The sequence below is a fragment of the Electrona antarctica genome (genome assembly GCF_951216825.1).
Source record: "Electrona antarctica genome assembly, chromosome: 17".
Classification (NCBI taxonomy): Eukaryota; Metazoa; Chordata; class Actinopteri; order Myctophiformes; family Myctophidae; genus Electrona; species Electrona antarctica.
Window position 1 is genome coordinate 14843322 of NC_136798.1, and position 20234 is coordinate 14863555.

The 20234-nt window shown below is 40.2% G+C and overlaps 1 protein-coding gene across 1 annotated transcript; it reads left to right on the plus strand.

The window, feature by feature from the left end:
• Positions 1-447: 447 nt before the first annotated feature.
• Positions 448-19228, plus strand: LOC306940994 (apolipoprotein B-100-like; the record flags this gene model as incomplete). The annotated part of the gene is made up of 26 exons (XM_079526298.1): positions 448-505; positions 1665-1709; positions 1985-2097; positions 2199-2344; positions 2537-2684; positions 3373-3525; positions 4686-4810; positions 6002-6087; positions 6196-6646; positions 6788-6905; positions 7005-7151; positions 7244-7455; positions 7638-7863; positions 8161-8340; positions 8464-8667; positions 8759-8926; positions 9169-9374; positions 9643-9828; positions 10374-10510; positions 10607-10793; positions 10927-11099; positions 11210-11385; positions 11475-11590; positions 11780-12153; positions 12379-17024; positions 18095-19228. The coding sequence occupies 26 exons, from the start codon at positions 448-450 to the stop codon at positions 19226-19228; spliced, it is 9915 nt and encodes a 3304-aa protein (XP_079382424.1).
• Between the last annotated feature and the right edge of the window lie 1006 nt (positions 19229-20234).

A 20234-nucleotide genomic window follows, 5' to 3' on the forward strand; every position in this document is an offset into this window, starting at 1 on the left:
TTAACACATTGTTATGCATTTCCCCTAAAAATACATCGCATGGATGCTTGATGAATACAACTTGAATAATGACTCAAACTTGGGTCAACATAATTCCCTTAAATCAATAAATCAATACCTGTTTGACTAACAAACACAAACAAACATGCCACATCTCCTTAAGAATCACTCAGGGGTTGAATCAGAAAGTAATTAAATGTAATCAGAGAATCCCATCCCAACCAGTGCTGACAGACAAGTCTTTGGATAGTTTGTTAAACAGCTTCACCTTTGGCCTGCCACAAGGACTGCTTAGACTTTGGAACCTGGGCAACACATTTGCAAGTGAACTCATACAGCAAAGTGTGACAAGTATAAAAGCCATTACGTTAAAGCACAGGTTTAGTCTTCACTGAAAGAGGAGGACTCGCCTATCCTTAAGGATTCCGGAGCTTCTTCAAACCCATCATGGGGGGTACAAAGCTCTGCCTCTTGCTGCTGTTGCAAACAGCCTACACGTTAGCCCGTAAGTATCCATATTTAACCACTTAAACCCTCTAGTCTAGACTAGTTGTTCCAAAACTTTTTAGAGAAATGTTATGTCTCCCTGGAATCCAAACAAAAAAAAATAGCAGATCCACAAGATCACAACTTGTCGCTTTGCACTGTGTTGTGAGCTTGTAGATCGGCTATTTTCACTACTACTTAACCAAATTGTTTTCTAATTTATGGAATCTTTGAGATTTATCTTTTATTTCTTCATGAAATGAATGAAAAGAAAATTTATTTATTTTTAATTCATGAAAAATGTGGCTTTTTTGGGAATGTTTTTTGAAAATGTCCTGAAATTTAAGTAAATGTTTTGAGTATCTCTACTTAGTTATTATTACTTTTTCAAGACAATTATTATCCAAAACATGTCTATGAAGGGTTACTTTTAAGCATTGATTTGAAGTCAGCCATTGAAGTTTAAATAGTTTGACCAAACTGAGAATTCTCACCTGTTACCATGAGACCTGTTTAATCTAATTTACTATGGACAGTACAGTGGAAGTCATTATCAACAAATTGTTTACTTCTTTTTGGATTAAAAAAAATAGCGGAAGTCACCTTAAAGTAAAAACCTACTGTGGTTCATTCAAAAGCTTTGTTTGGTTGTGTAGCATTTTATAAATGAGTCAGTGAGTGTCTGTTTCTATAGGGATATATATATATATATAATGTGTGTGTGTGTGTGTGTGTGTGTGTGTGTGTGTGTGTGTGTGTGTGTGTGTGTGTGTGTGTGTGTGTGTGTGTGTGTGCGTGCGTGCGTGCGTGCGTGCGTGCGTGCGTGCGTGCGTGCGTGCGTGCGTGCGTGCGTGCGTGCGCGCAGCAGGCTGTCCATTGTTGTCCATTGTTGACATACGTTGTTTAACTTTAAAAGTCATCCATAATAGTTGTATATGTATAGTGTGATAGTATAGCTATTATATAAATATTGGTTAGTATATTGTTGATGAGTAAATGAAACACACAATCTAAGCACTGTGAAATGGAATACTGTGTTAAGTAATTTTCTAATTAATTGCATTAAAATAATTAAGTAATGTGTATAATATGGAATTGATTTATTTTACAATGAAGATATTTATGCTACTAGATATTTGAACTATTAAATAACATTCTGCCTTTCTCTACTAATACAGAACAAGATGTGGGAAATGCGGAGGGACAATCCCCAACATGTTTATGTAAGTTACATAATTTGTATACCGTATTTACCATCATTATAATGTTTGGAAGTATTAATAAAGACATTAGTGTGTGAATCACCTATAAAGTTATGAGCTGCTATACTGTATGTAGCTGACCACTTAACCAGCAGCCTTTTGGCTGCCGTGTTATGTGGTCAGATATGTGGGCCACAAACCTTTTGGAGATTTTCAAGTGGGCCCTGGTCCAGAAAAGATTAAGAACCAATAGTCCATAGTATCTATCAACATTCTAACTTTTAATTATTTTCTAGTGGCCAGAAGGTTCAAGAACTTCAGGAGGTTTGTGTACGACTATGAAGCCGAAACCCTTAACGGAGTGAATGGAGCCACTAATCTGAAAAATGGCCCCAAAGTCTCCTGTAAGGTAGGTTATGACAGCCTTGATCAGTTCTGCCAATATAACACTATCTTCAACTTTACAGAAAATGGAAAGTTCTAAGAACATTATTTTGATCTGTTGCCTAGGTTGAAATTGAGGTGCCCCAGACCTGTAGCTTCATCCTGCGCACAACAGAGTGCTCTCTGAGCGAGGCTGTTGATGTGGATGAAGAGGGCACCCCAGTGTTTGAGCCTGCCCCAGGTGCTGAAACATTCAACGCTGCCATGGCAAAGTGAGTAGGCCTAAAGCCCTGAGCAAGATATGACAGGGTGTGGTGACATGAACACATGAAATGATAACAGATAAGAAGGCTTAGCCTTATAGCAGAACACCCAGTGATGCAGGAAGAGAGGATGCAAAGTGACATAACATAAATTGCAGGCTATAGGCTCAATATTAAATGGTGGTCTGCCCCCCTTCATAGATACGCATTGAAGATCACTGTTGAGGGACAGACAGATGTCCAACTGTTCCCTGAGGAGGATGAACCCATCAACATCCTGAACATCAAGAGAGGAATCATCTCTGCGCTTCTTGTGCCTGTGATGGAGGAGGAGAGGAACAAAGAAATGGTGAGAGATCCTCAAACACAACACACACAGCCAAACAGGTCCAGTCCAAGTAATCAACAACGAGCTTGCTCCTCTTTGTGCTACAGTATCTGTGGTCATGCAAAAGATAAAGTTGTGCAATGGAAAGATAAGCCGGGGGTGGCTTATCACAGGTGATAAATACCATCATATTCTCCAATTGACAATAATTTGTTGCAGGTCAAAGTCCCAGATAAGATTATCTTGGTTGATGACCTCACCGGTCATTTAATGAAAGCTAATGATTTTAGGTCGATAAACAAGATTGTTAGAATGAATAAATCTTGTTTATGCGTATTATAGACCTAACAAATCATTTTGAGCTTTCGTTTCTGTTGTGGTGGAGTTATTTTACTAAGACAATTCACACCATGTAAATTAAGTTAATTCATTTTTAGCTATAGTTGAGTGTCGGACATTTCAGGCCCCTATTGATTTCTTTAAACGTTGTGGCAAGCCCCAAATATCTGACCTCAAAGTGCTTTGCAAATATTAAGTAAGTGTGGTATTTGCAGTGGTAGTATAAAAAAATACAGATAGGCTACTCAACTAAACATATAGGCCTACATAATAGATACTACAGATATAGACTTCTGAAAAGAACGTTACAAATGAGGCAAACATTTTGTCTCTTATTTACCAAACTAACATTCTCTCTCTCCATTTTAAGGCCACTGTGCATGGAATCTGCAGCACTGAATTCACTGTCAACTCCAGAGAAGACATTGCTACTGATGTGACTGTCACTAGGGACTTGTCTAAATGTGACAGTTTCAGCGCCCAGCGAGACCACACCAGTCCCCTGGCTCTCATCTCTGGAATGGTAAGACCATAATGATGTCCTGATGTAATAGTCACTAGTACACATGATTTTCAACCAGTGGTCCTTGAGGGAATTCCAGGTGGTCCCCCAGCTAAATTATCTTTAACTCTTGAGAACTCTTGAGAGCGTAAAATGAAACCAAAAGGACCCGGAAGGGTCCATTTGGTTTCATTTTTGTTTTATTTTTTCCCGGGTCCATTTGGTTTCATTTAAGTTCTCAAGTGTTAAATTATTGTTAAACATCTGCATTACTTAATTTACAAGAAGTCTACACAATTAGAAAATGTAGAAGAATTGTTATTTTGATTGCCTGTGCTATCTCTCCTAATGGTACCAACATCAATACAGCATGGAATTGTGGACAAAATCTTATCCAACGATAACAAAATATTCTTTAGTTTTGGGTCGGAGAGGCTAAATGTCATCAAATGGAGGTCCGTGGCTCAAATTCTGAAAACATAATTGGCCTTAATTGATATGAAAAGGGTTGAAAATGACTGCACTAGTAAATGGCTTTGAAGTATCTAGATTCTGTGTGGGTTGGATGATTGGCTTCGATGGCATGGCTGTAATGGCTGTGATGTGTTGCTCAACAAAAATAAAGTTTCTAATAAGGCATAAATCAAGCTTACAAAGTCCATTTCAACACTAATCCTTTAGTACAGCGGTTCCCAAACCTTTTTGGCCGTGCACCCCCTGTTACCTCCCGACCCAGCTGACGCACCTGTTTATCCACATATATGCACAAAGGAACCTGAATATGGCATATATATATATATATATATATATATATGCAGCATATGCTATATTCTGCATATACTTGCCGTATATTGGCATAATATGGTAATATATTTCAAATTAAACCATAGCACCACCATTAGCCTTTTCATGTCACACACCCCCTGGCCTAGAAGGTGCTCACAAGCATCACAAGGGGTGCACGCACCACAGTTCGAGAACCACTGCTTTAGTAGAAGACAATGCATCCACAACAGAAATATAATTCTGCCTATATATTTACTAAAACGCTATTTGTCAGAGGGTGACCAATCGCACTATATTAAAGCTACAGTCATGTGTCATATAATGATTTATTTAGTATCTGACAGTTTCTCCTTTGATAATCTCTCTAAAACATGGATTTGTCTTTCTACCATCAGCACTATCCCCTGTCCAAGATGATCAGCAGCACCCAGAATTGCAACTACAAGTTTGACAACCAGAAGAAACACATGACTTTTGGAACCTGCACAGAAAAACACATCTTCCTGCCTTTCTCTCATCAGTAAGTATAATACACAAAAGAATAATCGGGAAAGGCCCAACTTATATAAACTATTTTATTTACAAACTCATCTGTCTGTCTGCATTTGGCATAATGGGCTCTATTTTCGTCCATGCTAAACCCTTTATCCCTAAACTACTTTGCCTTTTTTATTTTTACTATTTTGAAAAACATTTTTGCATAGTTAAAATAGCCAATCTAAAAGCTCACACCGTGGTGATGTAGATCGGCTAGTTGAACTATTCAAAAATTAGAAAGTAGAGCTCAATGTGTGCACACTGCACAGTGACAACATACTTTTGATTTGTATCCAACACTGGCATCCAGCTTGCCCTCACAGCAAGTGAACCCCTTTGCCTGTGTTTGGGGGAGGGAAGCTGGGTGGGGAGGGCAGGGATCTGGCACCTGTCAAATAGAGGTGGGGACGGGTTGTAGGAAGGAGGTGCTAGGTACTCCTGGTGGGGGGTCCTCACCGTCATGCATGTGAGCAAGTAGGGTACTATAGCAGTGGCAACACATAAATTAATGGGGGAGGTTAACTGATGAAACTAAATTGGGAGAAAAGAATCACACCTGTGTGAAGTGAGGGGCGCTCTTATCAGCGTACATCATGACGTAAATTCGCCATTCATTGTCAATGGGAATTGTGTAGGACAAGAATAGCCGATTTGCTCGTCCACATATGACGGAAATTCTCCATTCATTGTTAATGGGAATTTAATGTTTGTGTAATACGAAAATCTACAATAATAGCTGAATATAGGAGGGGCTAGTGCCCCTCAAAAATAAGTAAAATGTTTTTCTACTCTAAAACAAATCACACCCGTGTGAAGTGAGGGGCGCTCTTATCATCATCCGTCATCATACATCATCTCATTCTGGCCAATCACAATTTGCGTCCTCACTTTTGTCTTCAATGTTTGTGTTTACACAGACCCTAAACCTGGATATAGGAGGGGCTAGCTCCCCTCAACAACAAAAAAAGGAATTATATATATATATATACAGTATATATATATATATATATATATATACTGTATATATATATATATATATATAATTCCTTTTATATATATATATATATATATATATATATATATATATATATATATATATATATATATATATATATATATATATATGGTATAGGTAATTTGCTGACATCTTCTCTTGTTCTGGCTTGTTAAACAGGAATGAATATGGAGTTTCCACCTTGGTGAAGCAGACTCTTTCTCTGCAGGAGACCAGCAAGATCAATGATAGAGTCTTTGACCACAGTGAGTGTTCATGTCCTGACCTTGGATATAGCTTGCTGCAATGTCTTGAATATGGAATGCATGTGAAATTTCCAAGTCTCACTCCCTCTATGTTATTATCCTTTTAAGATGAGTTAAACGTTAAGTTCCTGCCCATGGAGGTAGCTGAGGACAAGGCCCCAGTTCAGACCAAAGATGCTGCCATTGCCACTTTGAGGGAGCTGATCAACCTGGGTCAGACCAACCAGGGCCACCAGCGTGCCAGCACCTTTCAGAGGTTTGTATCTGAGCTCCGTGGCCTGAAGACGGACATCCTGAATCCTGCTGCCGACGAGATGATGACCATGGACACAGCCCTGACATGGCAAGCTCTGATGCAGTGTGGTACCCCAGAATGTAGCAGTGCCATGTTGGCTCTGCTTCGGACCTTTCAGCTTCCTGCTTTTGAGGCTGATGTTGCCGCCTACATCCTGGGAATGCTGCCCAACCCCTCCCGTCTAATGGTTAAGGATATGTTGTTAATGGCTCAGAACCATAAGAGCAAGCCCATCATGTATGGCCTCAGCAATGTTGTCAGAAAGTAAGTAAGATTGAGAATGGGATTTTTGTATTATTATTATTATCATCAAGAAAAGAAGAAAATCCTAACTCAGTCATAATTAATAGTGGTCTGTGCTGTTTGTACGTAAAGGTTGTAGTTACAAAATGTCTTGTTTATTAGGCTTTACCAGGCTGAGGGCAAAGTCACTCCTGAGATTGCTGATGTGTCTGAGTTCATGACTGAAATTCTGGGTGTGGACTGCGCTGGCGAGAAAGAGCTGACCTTCCTGGCATTGAGGGTAGGTAAATGGCTGTAAACTCAGCTCTGAATCACCCATTGTATCATTAAATGTATGCCAATTTCAAGTTTCTGACATCCTATTCCATGCGAATTACAGGTTATTGGTAACATGGGAGAAGCAATGGAAGCTGCAGATCCGTCTATAAAGTCCACCTTGGTGAAGTGCATGAGACAGCCTCAAACCACATTGAATGTCCAGCTGGCTGCTATTCAGGCTTTCAGACGCATGTCTGTAACAGATGAGGTACATAACATGTTTATGTCAAATGACAAAAACTGTTTTAAAGGTCATAAGGTGAAGTATGGATTAAACCACCTGACTTTGTTCCTCTTCAGGTGCGCAATAACATCCAGAGGGTCAGCCAGTATGCCAAGGGTGCTGTGCAAAAGCGCCTAGCAGCCTACTTGATTTTGATGAGGAAGCCTGAGGACAGTGATGTGGAACTGGTGAAGAAGCTGCTCACTCAGGAGCAGAACATGCAGATGAAGGCCTTTGTGACCTCTCACATCTACAACATAATTTCCTCCAAGGATCCTGAGACCCACGCGTAAGAACAGAGTTGCAGTCCTATTAGACATAATAGAAGTGCATTGAATGGATATAAACTATTGTTTTACGTGAAACCTTTCTGTATTAAACAATATACATTAGATTTGACAAACCAAAAATACTGATTTACCAACCAAATTAATATCTATTTAAATGTTAATGTTGTCTGCCCCCCCCAAGTCTGCGTGAGAAGATCTTGGAAGCACTGCAGCCGGATGAAATAGATGTCGCAACCCACACTGAATATACCACAATGTCTCGCAACTACAAGCTGGGAATGGAACAGGAAAGCATGCAGGCCAACATTCGTGGCAACGTTGTCTTTGATCCCACCAGCCAACTGCCCAGGGAGGTCCTGCTGGAAACTACTCTGAAAGCTTTTGGCTATAATATGGACATGTGGGAGGTATGTAATAAAACCTTTAGACCTATTATTAAACAAATTGTAATAATTTAATTTCTTAATTGTGATTTTATGACACTTGGATCTGGTCACATAAAACATGTAAATACTTACATCTGCATGTATTAACCTGCTTGAAATGATAGATTAATTTGACAACTCAGATAACTCAGTACAAAATTGTCAATAGCAAATAAGTATACTTTTCTAATTGCTATTTGTATATGGTAGAAGTCTGCCTCTATCACATCAAACCCTACTGTAAATATTACTGAATGTTACTGACTTATTGGCCCATAGATTGGCATGGAAGGAAAGGGGCTTGAGCCAACCATTGAGACTCTCTTTGGCAAGAATGGGTTCTTCCCTGACACTGTGTCCAAAGCTATGTACTGGGTTGGAGATAAGATGCCAAACAAGATCAATGAGGTTCTGGAGAAATTGGCCACTTCAATAAGACCAGAGGGAATGAAGAAACAGGTAATTTATTTTATTTTTTTCTTCTTTTTTAATGAATAGTACAATATTGATCTATTCGTATCTTACATATATTCTTTGTATTTTATTTAATCAATCTATGACATTACCACTCTTTCACTCAAGGTGCCCGAGAACCTCATCAGGGAAATTGTCCGTAATTTCAACAAACTGGCAAAGGATCTGCAAGCCCAGGAATCACCAGAAGCCATGGCCTACATTAGGCTCATGGGAGCTGAGCTTGGCTACATCAAGCCCGGTGACCTGAAGGGAATTGCCCAATATGCAACAATGTTTGCTGAGATGTTCCTGGTGACTATTCCTAGAGAGGTACCACTTGCACAAGTACATTTTACATCCTTTATTTTCTACAGTCAAGAAAGTTTTTATATTTAACCATGGCATTTAATCTCTTTGTCAGATCACAAAGAGCCTCATGTCCAAAACCAACAATGAGGTCTTTGCCCATTACATTTTCATGGACAACAAGTTCACCATGTCAACAGCATCTGGCTTGCCTTTGAAGTTTGCTCTGTCAGGCACATTTGCTCCTGGTGCAACAGGAGGAGTTCGCTTTTCGCCAAACATGGTAAGTATCCCACTCTAATGTCACCTTGACTTCATGATATTGTAGTGCGTGCGTGTGTTTGGAGGATGTATTGAGTTTGTTTGTATAGTTACACTATTTTCTTGCTTACTACTCTTAGCATTAATTTTCTGATAGTGTCTTTGAGGTTCAATTTCTCCCAAGTTGTTTGGTCTTTTTATTATTATTTTTTACCTCATTGTGCACTGAAAATGTATGTACTCATCAATTTCATGTGTTTACAGCAGGAATTATCTTTCATGCCTGCTGTGGGAATTGAGTTTGTGACTGAGATGGGAGTCCATGTCCCTGAGTTTGTAGTCTCTGCAATTGAGATGCACACTAACTTGTACCATGAGAGTGCTCTCAACGCTAAGATCACCTTTGGAGAGAACGAGGTCAAACTGTCCATTCCTGCCCCACAGAGTACCACCCAGCTCTTCAGAATCAGGTATCAAATAATAATATCCATTAATGTTAATTTACCTCCAAATTGATATATTCACATGATCTTTTAGGAACTTGTGTATTTCAATGTATTGCCATGTACTACTACTACTAATAATAATAATAATAAGGGTAATAATAATAGTGCTACTCGAGCCCACAATAATGATATCACTAGTAGACAGGCACTTGTGCAACAGGGAGTGGCAAATGATAAATAAATGATATTCACATATTGGACTTTCTATTTCACTGTTCTCTCTTTGAAATAGCAACAGAATGCTGAGTTTAACTTCAGGCCAGGCCAGTCTGATTCCACCCATGGATGAGGGACACAGGACTAATGTTGTGAGCTGTGCTCCTCTCTTCTCTGGAGTCAAGTATTGCACCACAGCCCGCTATTCTGTTGCTGGAGTTAACACCGCAGCTCCTTACTTCCCCCTCAATGGAGATACCAAGTAAGTTATTAATCGATGGATACCTTGTTGGTGTTAATTAGATTATATAATCTATTACTAGTGTCGTTTATAATATAGGTAGGGTAGTCATAGCACCATATTCTGATAGTAATAATCATTGATATAGTTTTTTCAGTAACAAGCTCTCCTTGTCTCTCCAGCTCTTTAATAAACATAAAATACATTTTCAGGGGGTTGCCAATTTCAGCCAGTACCCATTACCCAGTATTTATCAGCTTCAGTTTGATAGTGTTCCAGTACCAAATTTGTCAGCTCATTTAATTGTGTCATCACTTCCACATTCTCTTGTTTACCCTGTATCCTGTGTGAGTTCACTCTCCTGAATAGTGATTGGATAAAATTGGTGTCCCGACCAGAAAATGCAATTTCTGTTTACTAAAGAGCTGGAGAGACCAGGAGACTTCTGTTACTGAACAAACACTCAATATCAATGAGTACTATCAGAATATAGAGCTAACACTTATTTGAACAAACAAATATCACTTTCCCCATGAGTGATTTTATTTTGCGGTCTTACCCTCTAGGTTTGCAGTGGACATCCAGCCCACTGGAGAAGTCAGTGAATACACAGCCACCATCGCCTATGAGCTCCTCAGTGAGGGCAAAGAGGGACGTCAGAAGGTTGACTCTCTGAAGATGATTCTCAGAGCAGAGGGTATGTGTGTGTTGGTCTGCTTTATGTGCATTAAAACAATTAAAAAATAAAAACTATATTCATTAAACTGCTAATTGTACTATTTCTCGTACTTAATTTTAGGCACTGAATCTGAGGCCACAGCCACCATGAAATACAACAGGAACAGGAATGTCCTCACCGCCAACATTCAGATCCCTGACTACGATGTGGAGACTGCCATAAGATTGGGCTTGACCAAGGGCAACGCCCTTAGCCTTGAGGTCTCCAGCCATAATGTGCCCCTGCTGTCTCTGGCAGCCCGTGCCCAGTAAGTTAAGCCAGCATCTGTCCCAATCTGTCACAATGGCAGTCAACTTTTTATTCAAACACTTTCAAAAACCTGCATGATTTACACAGTATTTAAGGTGATAGTTACCTTCTTGTGGTTTTGTTGACCACAGGCTTCAGGGAATGGCTGATGGAAAGCTGCAGCTTCAACTGGTGATCCCCTCGCTCAAGACTGATGCTGCCCTAACCGCCACAATGAGGAATGCTGAGGACCTCACTTTGGAGCTCAAGAGTGAAGTCCAACTCCCTCAGACCACTTCTATTCAGACTGTCACTTTCAAATACGGTATGTTGATCTGCCAAGCATTAATGTTTATGGATGTGGGTATGGTTATGGTTTGAATTTCACAGGTTTCATGAATGTTGACAGGTAAAACAATGTTTTTGTTTTCTCAGGTGAGGAGCTGGCTGAAGTTCAGCTGATGTCCAATATGAACGCTGATGTCCAGATGTTTGTACCTTACACGGATGCCCTCCAGGCCAGTCTGAAGCAGCTGGTGACGGACATCTTGGACCAGCGTGTGGTTAAAACTGATATGAAATTGAGTCACATCTTGTCCAAAGCTTTTGAGGTAAAACCACAAACAAATATACATCTTAAAATATTTATTAGCAGACTGAATTCTTTACTTCTTCTAAACTTCAATGTGTTTTTAAACAGGCAAGCGATATGTGGATTGACAAGATCGCCACTGATGTTCCATTCGTAGAGATGCTAAGGAACAGTGTAGCAGACATGTCCATGCCCTCCATGCCTGACAACCTGTTCATGAACCTGTAAGTAACACTTGAAAATCATCAGTTTCACGTCCTGCTTCTGAAACTAAGAACTGTAGATCTATTATGAAAACTTCTCAACTGTAATTTTGTCATATATAATAAAACACCGCTAAAAATGGCTAAATTAAGTTGGTCTGCCATTTGTATATGGTCCTATCTAATAACGGACCTTATCCATTTGACCAGTGAAAGCACATTCAGATACCGGTTCAACAAGGACAGAATGACCATCACCATTCCTCTGCCTTTTGGAGGAAAGTCATCTGAGGAACTGAGGATTCCACCTGTGCTCACCATACCAAAGATGTCTTTGCCAGGGTTTGGCCTAGAGCTTGAATCCAGGCAGATCCCCATCCAAACCTTCACCGTCCCATCTGAGTACGATCTTACTGTGCCACTCATGGGAATGGTGGACGTGGCCGCTAAAGTCAACAGCAACTATTACAACTGGGAGGGAATGGCCACTGCCGGGAACAACACCATTGATTCTCCTATCTATCTGGTCAAGTTCAAATTCATGGCTGACAGCCCCATTGAACTCCTGTCTTTCACATCTGAGGGTAACTTGGCCTTTTTTCATCAATTTAGTCATAAATATTTGATAATTGATTTTCATCAACATATAAACACTGTGTAAACATAAATACGAATCAACTGTAGTATTTATTTCATAATTTCTTAACTATTATAAAGGCAATGAACTACGTGTTTTTTATTCTGTATTATGCATGTCTTATAATGTGTTCAAGTCTCATATAGTAAGTATGAATTTGCCTGTTTTACAGGAGTTGCAGAGATAAGTGACTCACCACAGGAGGTCCTGAAATTCACTATTGATAGTTCCCTGAAGCACAAGCTCATTGACACAAGCTTTGAAGTTCTGGAAACCATTGTTATATCAGACAAAGTCTTGACAACAAGCAGCTACAAGATCCAAGCCTTGAGCACTCTGGGCCTGCAATCATCTTTGCACGTGACCTCCCAATGCTCCCTTGCCTCAGATATGCTCACTGGAGATGTCAATGTGGATGGAAGTATGACTGTTGGATCCATGTCTGCCAGCACCACCTATTCCCAGTCTTTCACTGCTGAGCCAACGAAGAAAGAAGCAAGAACAGAGTCCACACTGACAATGACCTCTGGGATCCTGGATGTTGTGAACAAGATGAAGGCAGAGTATGCTAATGAGCAGCTCCTGATTGAGTCCACCACCAACATGAATACCGACCCAATCAAGCACACCACCAAGGTTACCATTGGCTATAAAGAGGACCAGTTTACCATCCAGACTGACTCTGTTACCAAGGCTGAAAATAAGATGCTCCGTAGTCAGTTAGATATCGCTGCTTCCAGAGCAGAGGTTAGCATCAGGGTAGAGAACCAGGCTGATGACACAGAAAACCGTGCCTATTATTTGATTTCTGGGTCCATGAACCCATCTGGCCTGGAGATCAATGGTGATGCATCCATAAACATCTTTGAAAGCCGTGCCTCCCATAAAGGAACTCTGACCCTGAACACAAATGGCCTGACCACCAGCTGCACTACAACTGCACAGAGCAGCCCAATGACCTTTGAGAATGTTTTGCATGGTGGAGTTGACACTGCTGGAGCTGTGATGTCCATCACCACCAAAGGAGGTATCAACGACAACAAAGCTGAGCTCAACATTGAGGGGAAATTGGCAACTTCAGAGGTATATCTGAACAGCATGTTCAAGGGTAACCTCTTTGATGCTGATGCCAGAAACAGAGTGAACTTCAGAGTGAATGAAGATGGCTTGAGCTTCTCCAACAACCTGGTTGGATCTCTTAACAACATGAAAACTGACAATACACACTCCATGACCCTTACTCTGACATCTCTGGCCTTACACTCTAAGAGTGACAATTTCCTTAATGAGAGAAACACCTACAAACATGACATCACAGTTGACATGGAACTCTTCGCTGGCTCAATAATTGTCAGCAATGCCTTGAAGATAATGGATGCCAGCTTTTTGAATGAAGGCCAGTTCAAGGTAGAGCCTTACAGAATTGACCTGACTGGAACAATGATGGGAGTTGTCTCGGAGGAAGAGCTGAAACATACCTATGAAATCACATTCTTTGACATGGTCCTCTCTGCAAAGAGCAACACCAATGGAAAATTCCTGGGCTCTCAAGTGACACATGCCATTGATATGGAGGTTGCTGGTCTTTCCATGAAGTTTAACAACATGGCTAACTTAAATTCCCCATACCTCCGCCTGGACAGCACTGTCAAAGCTGTTGCTGAGCCCTTCACTCTGAACATTGATGCCATTTTCAACACAAATGGTGCAGTGTATTTGTATGGACCACAGAGTGGTGAACTGTACAGCAAATTCCTCCTGAAGGCAGAGCCCCTGGCTTTCACACAGTCATTTGAGTACAGAGCCTCAAGCACTCATGAACTGACAAATGGCCTCACCATCAACACCAACATGAACAACAAAATGAACAGCCTGATTACACTCCAGGAGCAAAGCATCACATTGAAGATCACATCCAAACTGAACAATCATGAGCTTGATCACGAAGTGAATGCTTACAACAATGCAGAGAGAATGGGACTAGAGTTGGCGGGAGCTGTCTCCACAAACTTCTTAAAGCAGGCCAGCGAAAACCACGACTATTCCATCTCTGGGTTTGTGAAGTATGATAAGAACAGTGACAGCCACTTGATCCAGATTCCATTCATTGAGCATCTGCCAACAGTTCTAGACGCAGTGAAGACTACAGTGATCAGGATGGTGGACAACACCATCAACATGTTCAAGGATATGGATACTCAGTTTGATATCAGTGCCAGGTTACATGAGAAGGTTTCTGAGCTGAAAGAGGTAATTGAGACCTTCGACTTTAATATGTTTGTCCAAGACTTGAAGGTCTTCCTCAACACCATGGAAAATCACATAACCAACCTGATGGCCAAGCTCCCCACAATGCAAATCATTGATATGCTGAAAGGAGCCATGGACACTATCATGGTTTGGATCAAGAAACTCAACATTCCTAACAAGATCAATGCTATTTATAATGCAATTGAACAACTCTTGTCAAAATATGAGGTTGAAGAGATAATTGAGCGCATCATGGATGAGGCTGTTGAAAGTATGAAACAGTATCAAATCAGGGAAAAGATTCAGTCTGCAGTGGCTGCTCTTAAGTCCATTGACCTAGAGCCTCTGGTTAACAAAGTCTTGGCACCTTTGAAGGAGTTGGTGAATCAACTTTATATGTTTGACTTCAAGCAAATGGTTAATGACATGAGTGCCTACTTTAACAGAATGGTTCAGAAAATCACGTCTTTTGATTATGAAACTCTTGCTATGGAGCTGAATGAAAAGATCACAGAAATTAGCAAGGTTCCTTGCTTTGGAAAACTGTATGGGGAGTTCAGAATCATCTCACCTGATTACAGCCTCAGGACCACCGCTGAGCTGCAAAACACCACCACTACCCCAGTCACACCAGAGTTCACAATGAACATGAACTCACAGGCCACTTCTACTCTTGACCTCCTTGAACACACTCTGGATGCCAGTGCCCACATTGCCGTGCCCAAGATGAGCCGCCTGTCCCTCTCTGAGAACATCAAAGCTACGCACACATCGTTCACTCTTGACCACCAGGGAACAGTGGCTTTCTATGGCCTGTCAGCTCAGGCATCTGCTAAAACTACTGCCAAAGCTACAACTGAGCCCTACAAAGCAGAGCTGGTTAGTGATGCATTCTTTGCCATGGAAAATGGAGTTTCTGCAAACATGAAGACTGGCTACAAACATGAAGTCAACATGCCTCTCCTCAACATCTTCAGTGACGCCTCCTTCGACCAGACAGCTGTTGTACAGCTTGAAGATGGATCTGTTCGTCTGACCATTAATAACGAGGGCAAGGGCAAATATGCTTTGCAGGACTTCTCTGATGAGGCAGTCCACAAAAGTGACATGGAGGTTGTCACAGGTATCTGCAGCCTCAAAGTGTCTTTCACCGGCACAACAGAATCCAACCATCTCAGAATGAATCAAAATATGGATGTTGATGTATGCTTGCCTAACCATGTTAAAATTAATGGCAAGGTTGAGACAGACACAGACTTCATGAAGAACAGTGTTGCAGAGCTGAAATTCCAAGCTATTGTTGAAGACCTAAAAATTGATGTTACTGCTTCTCATAATGCTGAGTTGATCGGAACAGTTGAAGGAATTATCGCAAACTCTGTCCTTGCAAAGCTCACTCCCTTTGAGATTATGTTTGAATCCAAGAATAAAGGAAACACCAAGGTTGCCTTTCCATTCCAGCTATCCGGAAAGGTAGATCTCCAGAACGACATTGTTATTAACCTGAACTCTGAGGTACAACAAGCTTCCTGGACAGGTCTGGCTAGATGCAACCAGTACAAATACTCCCATGACTTCTCTGTGGATAATGGTGAGAGGGAAGTTGGCTTCTTTGCACAGATGAAAGGAGAAGCCAACCTTGACATTCTGAACGAGCCTTTCAACATACCGGCAATGACAGTTCCATTCTTAGGTGTGGAGACCCCTGAAGTGAAAGAATACAGTCTGTGGCAAGACACTGGCCTGAGCAGGTTCCTGATCACTACCCAGCAGACCATTGATATGGATGCCAAGCTGAAGTACACCAAGAACCCTGAAATGATCACCATTGACATTGACATTGAACCAGTCGTTGATGCCCTTAATGGACTAACTAAATTGTATGACGATGCAAAGGCAAAGTATGACATGGACATGGACATGCCTACAACAATTACTTTCCCTGCATACAAACTCCCAGTGGTGAATGTTGAGGTGTCTTCTTTCATTGTGCCTTTGCCGGACCTCAGTCTCATTTCAATGCCTGCTTTGCATGTTCGATCTGCCCTTAGTAAGCTAACTTTCCCCAAAATCACTCTTCCCAAAATGCAGAGAGGCATCATGATCCCTGTCCTGGGTGACATTACGTATGAGTTATCCTTGAAGACAGCCATTATCACACTCAAGGCTGATGCTGGTCTCATCAACCAGGGCGATATTGTCATGAGACTTGATGCCTCCTCGTCCTCTGAGTTTGAGGTTCTGAATGGTCAAATTGAGGGCACCAGCACCATGAACAGGGACAATGGAATGAAACTAGCCTCTGTTCTGTCCGTGAAACACATGATGGTTGAGGGTAACCACGAAAGCTCCATCACTGTCAATAATGAAGCCATTGATGCTTCCATCACAAACTCAGCCAAGCTTAATCTCCCAGTGCTAACTATGGAAATCAACCAGGAGATGTTTGGAAATCCTCAGGAAGGCCTTATTGTCTCTGTGTCCTCTCCATCTGCTGGACTCATTGGACTCCAGGTGCAGACTAAGCGTCCCGCCCAGGTGAAAGGAAGACTCTATGGTCGTTATCCGGTAAGACATTGAAAATTGCATATTTTTATTTTAAAGGACAACTTTGGTTTTGTTCAACCAAGGTTCATGTTTTCGGTTGTTATTAGATAAAGTAAAACATGAGTGTTGTTGTTGTTGTTATTATTATTATTATTACTATTATTTTTTATTTATTTACTGCGTTCTTTCATTTTAGCGATTTTAGCTATTTTTGACAATCGAACAAGTGGCTAAATATGTCTTTACAAAATGTCTTTGTTATTTACTAGGGGTTCCTGGGGTCTAGCCCCAGGAACTGTCCACAAAAGATCATGGGATCTACCGAATGTGAAGGGGGATACTAGGATGCCATACTGTGTGTCATAGGCTCAATATTTTGTTTGTCACCGGCCCCTTCACATTCAATAGATCCCGTGATCTTTTTTGGCCAGATGTAATTTCCTGGGGTCTAGTAGGACTATAGTAAATAATAATAAAGAAATCAAATTTACAATTTTTTGTAAAAATTTAAATAAAAATCACACCCGTGTGAAGTCCAACTCATGTTGATTAGGTGATAATGGTGGTAAAACAAACAGTGCCAACATTAAATGCCATTAACAATAAAGAGACAATATGACGTAATGAGTTACAACATTTTCCCTTCATTGTCAATGGCGTTTATTAAACAAACATTGAAGTAAAGACAAACAGGCCCCTCAAAAATAAAAAGCCACTTGTTCGAATGCCCCGTCCTCTGACTCAAATAGCTATAATCGTTAACAAGAAAGAAAGCAGCAAATGAAAAAATATAACACTCATCTTTTACTTTCTCTAATAACCTAAAACATGAAACTTGGTTGAAAAAAGAACAAAGTTGTCCTTTAAATCTTAGGTGTGTCTCTATACTTACCAGTTACATGTAGCCTATATATATCCTGTGCATGTATCTGTCAATATTATTTAATTGTATCTATCATCCATTGATCCATCCTTCCTTCATTTGTTTATTTCAATTACTAGCCCAACTTGTCCATGTCCATGTGACTGAAAATTCTGATACTACTATTACCTGATTTTAATATTTCTCCTTTTTGTATTGTTTCACACAGTCTGAGCCCACAAGTGATGTTGACATTGTGGCTGTGAAGATGTCTGTGATGAACTTGGAGAAGCTGAGCCTTCAGACAACTTGGAATACAGAGATTCCCTATGAAATGTTGCTGGGTTTGAAGCAGAGTGTGCCTACAGTCATGTCAGCCTTCCAGGGAATGGTGTCTGATCCCATTAGCAACACCTACAATGAAATTTCCAAATTGGTTGTCATCCTCAAAGGTTATTTTGAGCAGGCTAAAGAGCAGGGTAATGTTATGTTCAAGAGAGCTGCTGACAAAATAGCAGCATTTGACTTTTCTGAAATAACCAGGCCTAAGTTTTTCGAGAGTGCAATGTTTATCCTCAGGGAATACCAAAAGAACATCCAAATTATACTTGATGCTACTATCAATTTCCTGAGGGAGACTAAGTTCCAGATACCTGGATTTGAAGAGAAGATGTCTGGACTTGAAGTCTACCAAACAATTAGCACCTTTGTTGCCGATGTGTCTGAGGAAGCTATCACAAAAATTCCAGAGTACGTTAGCTTCACCTTCAAAATGCTAATTGATTATTTCAGAGGCATTGAATTCACTTTCCCTGGCTCAAGCTATATTATGAGGGGAGGGGAAATCTTAGATGACTTGTCACTAACATTGCAGAAAATCCAGACCCAAGTGATTGTGATAGTGAAGAAATTGGGGGATATCCAGCTTGAAGACATCCTAACAAGGCTGTCTGAATTAACCCAGGTTAGCATTGAGAAAACAGAGAAACTCTTCAACTTCCTAAACTCTTGGGATGCAGATAATGTCTCTTCTTGGTTAAGTGATGTATACACGGATGCCATCAACTCCCGTATTGTGGTTGATATCACCAAGCAGGTGGAGGATGCCAGGAGAACTGTGGTTGAATACATCAGCATTGTGTATTCTAAACTCCAGGATCTTCTTGCAGACATGTCCATTGAGCAGCTTCAAGCTGACATACAGGCCTGGATTGACTCAATGGTAAAACGCTTGAATTCTTTCCACAACACGATCATTGAGCTTCTTAAAGAGAGCACCAAAAAGTTTGAGCCTTATGTGAGAATGAGTGAGAGACAGATGGATATTGACATTCCTTTTCAATTCATTCCCAAATTTGCCTAAATGACAGAAAATATTTCACTTTCGTATGCCTCCAAAATGTTTGAGAGAATGTTTTTGTGTGTGTCTGTAAACAGCAAGACATGGCAATATTAAATTATTGTTTTAATACTACAGAATGTATGCAAGTCCTTAGAAAGGCCATTACGTTGTTTACCCTACCGTATTTTGCAAATGATCAATGTTCTTTATTATTTCAATGTAGATGTTCATCTTTTCTGGTTATACTTTATGTTTTATTCTATTTAAAAACAAACTTTATGAAGACTCAATAAAGACCATTTGTACTGCATACAATATCTCTGTGTCTTCTGTACATGTAATTTTAAGAAACTATTTAACATCTTAACACTCAACGTCTAAGTTTTATTATAATGCAAGTTGATGGTTATCGTAGGCTAGATACTCTCATTGCACAATGGTAATACTGCACCCATCCATTATATTAGTCAGGGTTTCCTGCGAGTATAATTGAGACACAAATAACTTCTGTGACTCACAATCCCTTGATAAATGGGGTTGGGTTGTTTGGGTTATCCTTTATTTCACATTATTCACTATGGTGTACATGTAATCAAGAGCCTATGCTCCTATGTTTATATTAATTACATTAAAACAGAAAAGTTCAAGTGAAGGAATTTTGGGAAACAGGCACACTGTTGTAGGATAGAATAACAATTACATATAAGCTGTTTGTGTTTTGGAACTAAAATATGTATAATATAATGACTTTTTTGGGGGGTGTGAAAAACAAATCTAATGATGGAGACACAAGTTGATTGATTCATTGATTGTCCCAAAGATCCTTATGTTCTGTATTTCTGTTTTGCCATTAGAAAACACTTTCCAGTTGATTCTTTATATAGGTGTACAAATTTCACATTGTATAGTTGAATTGTTACTTTCATTCAACTATACAATGCAATATTTTATTATGTGTCCTAATTTAATAAACCTGGCAAAGCAATTGTATTCACTCAACAATTCAAGTCTGGTGACGCGAGGTTAA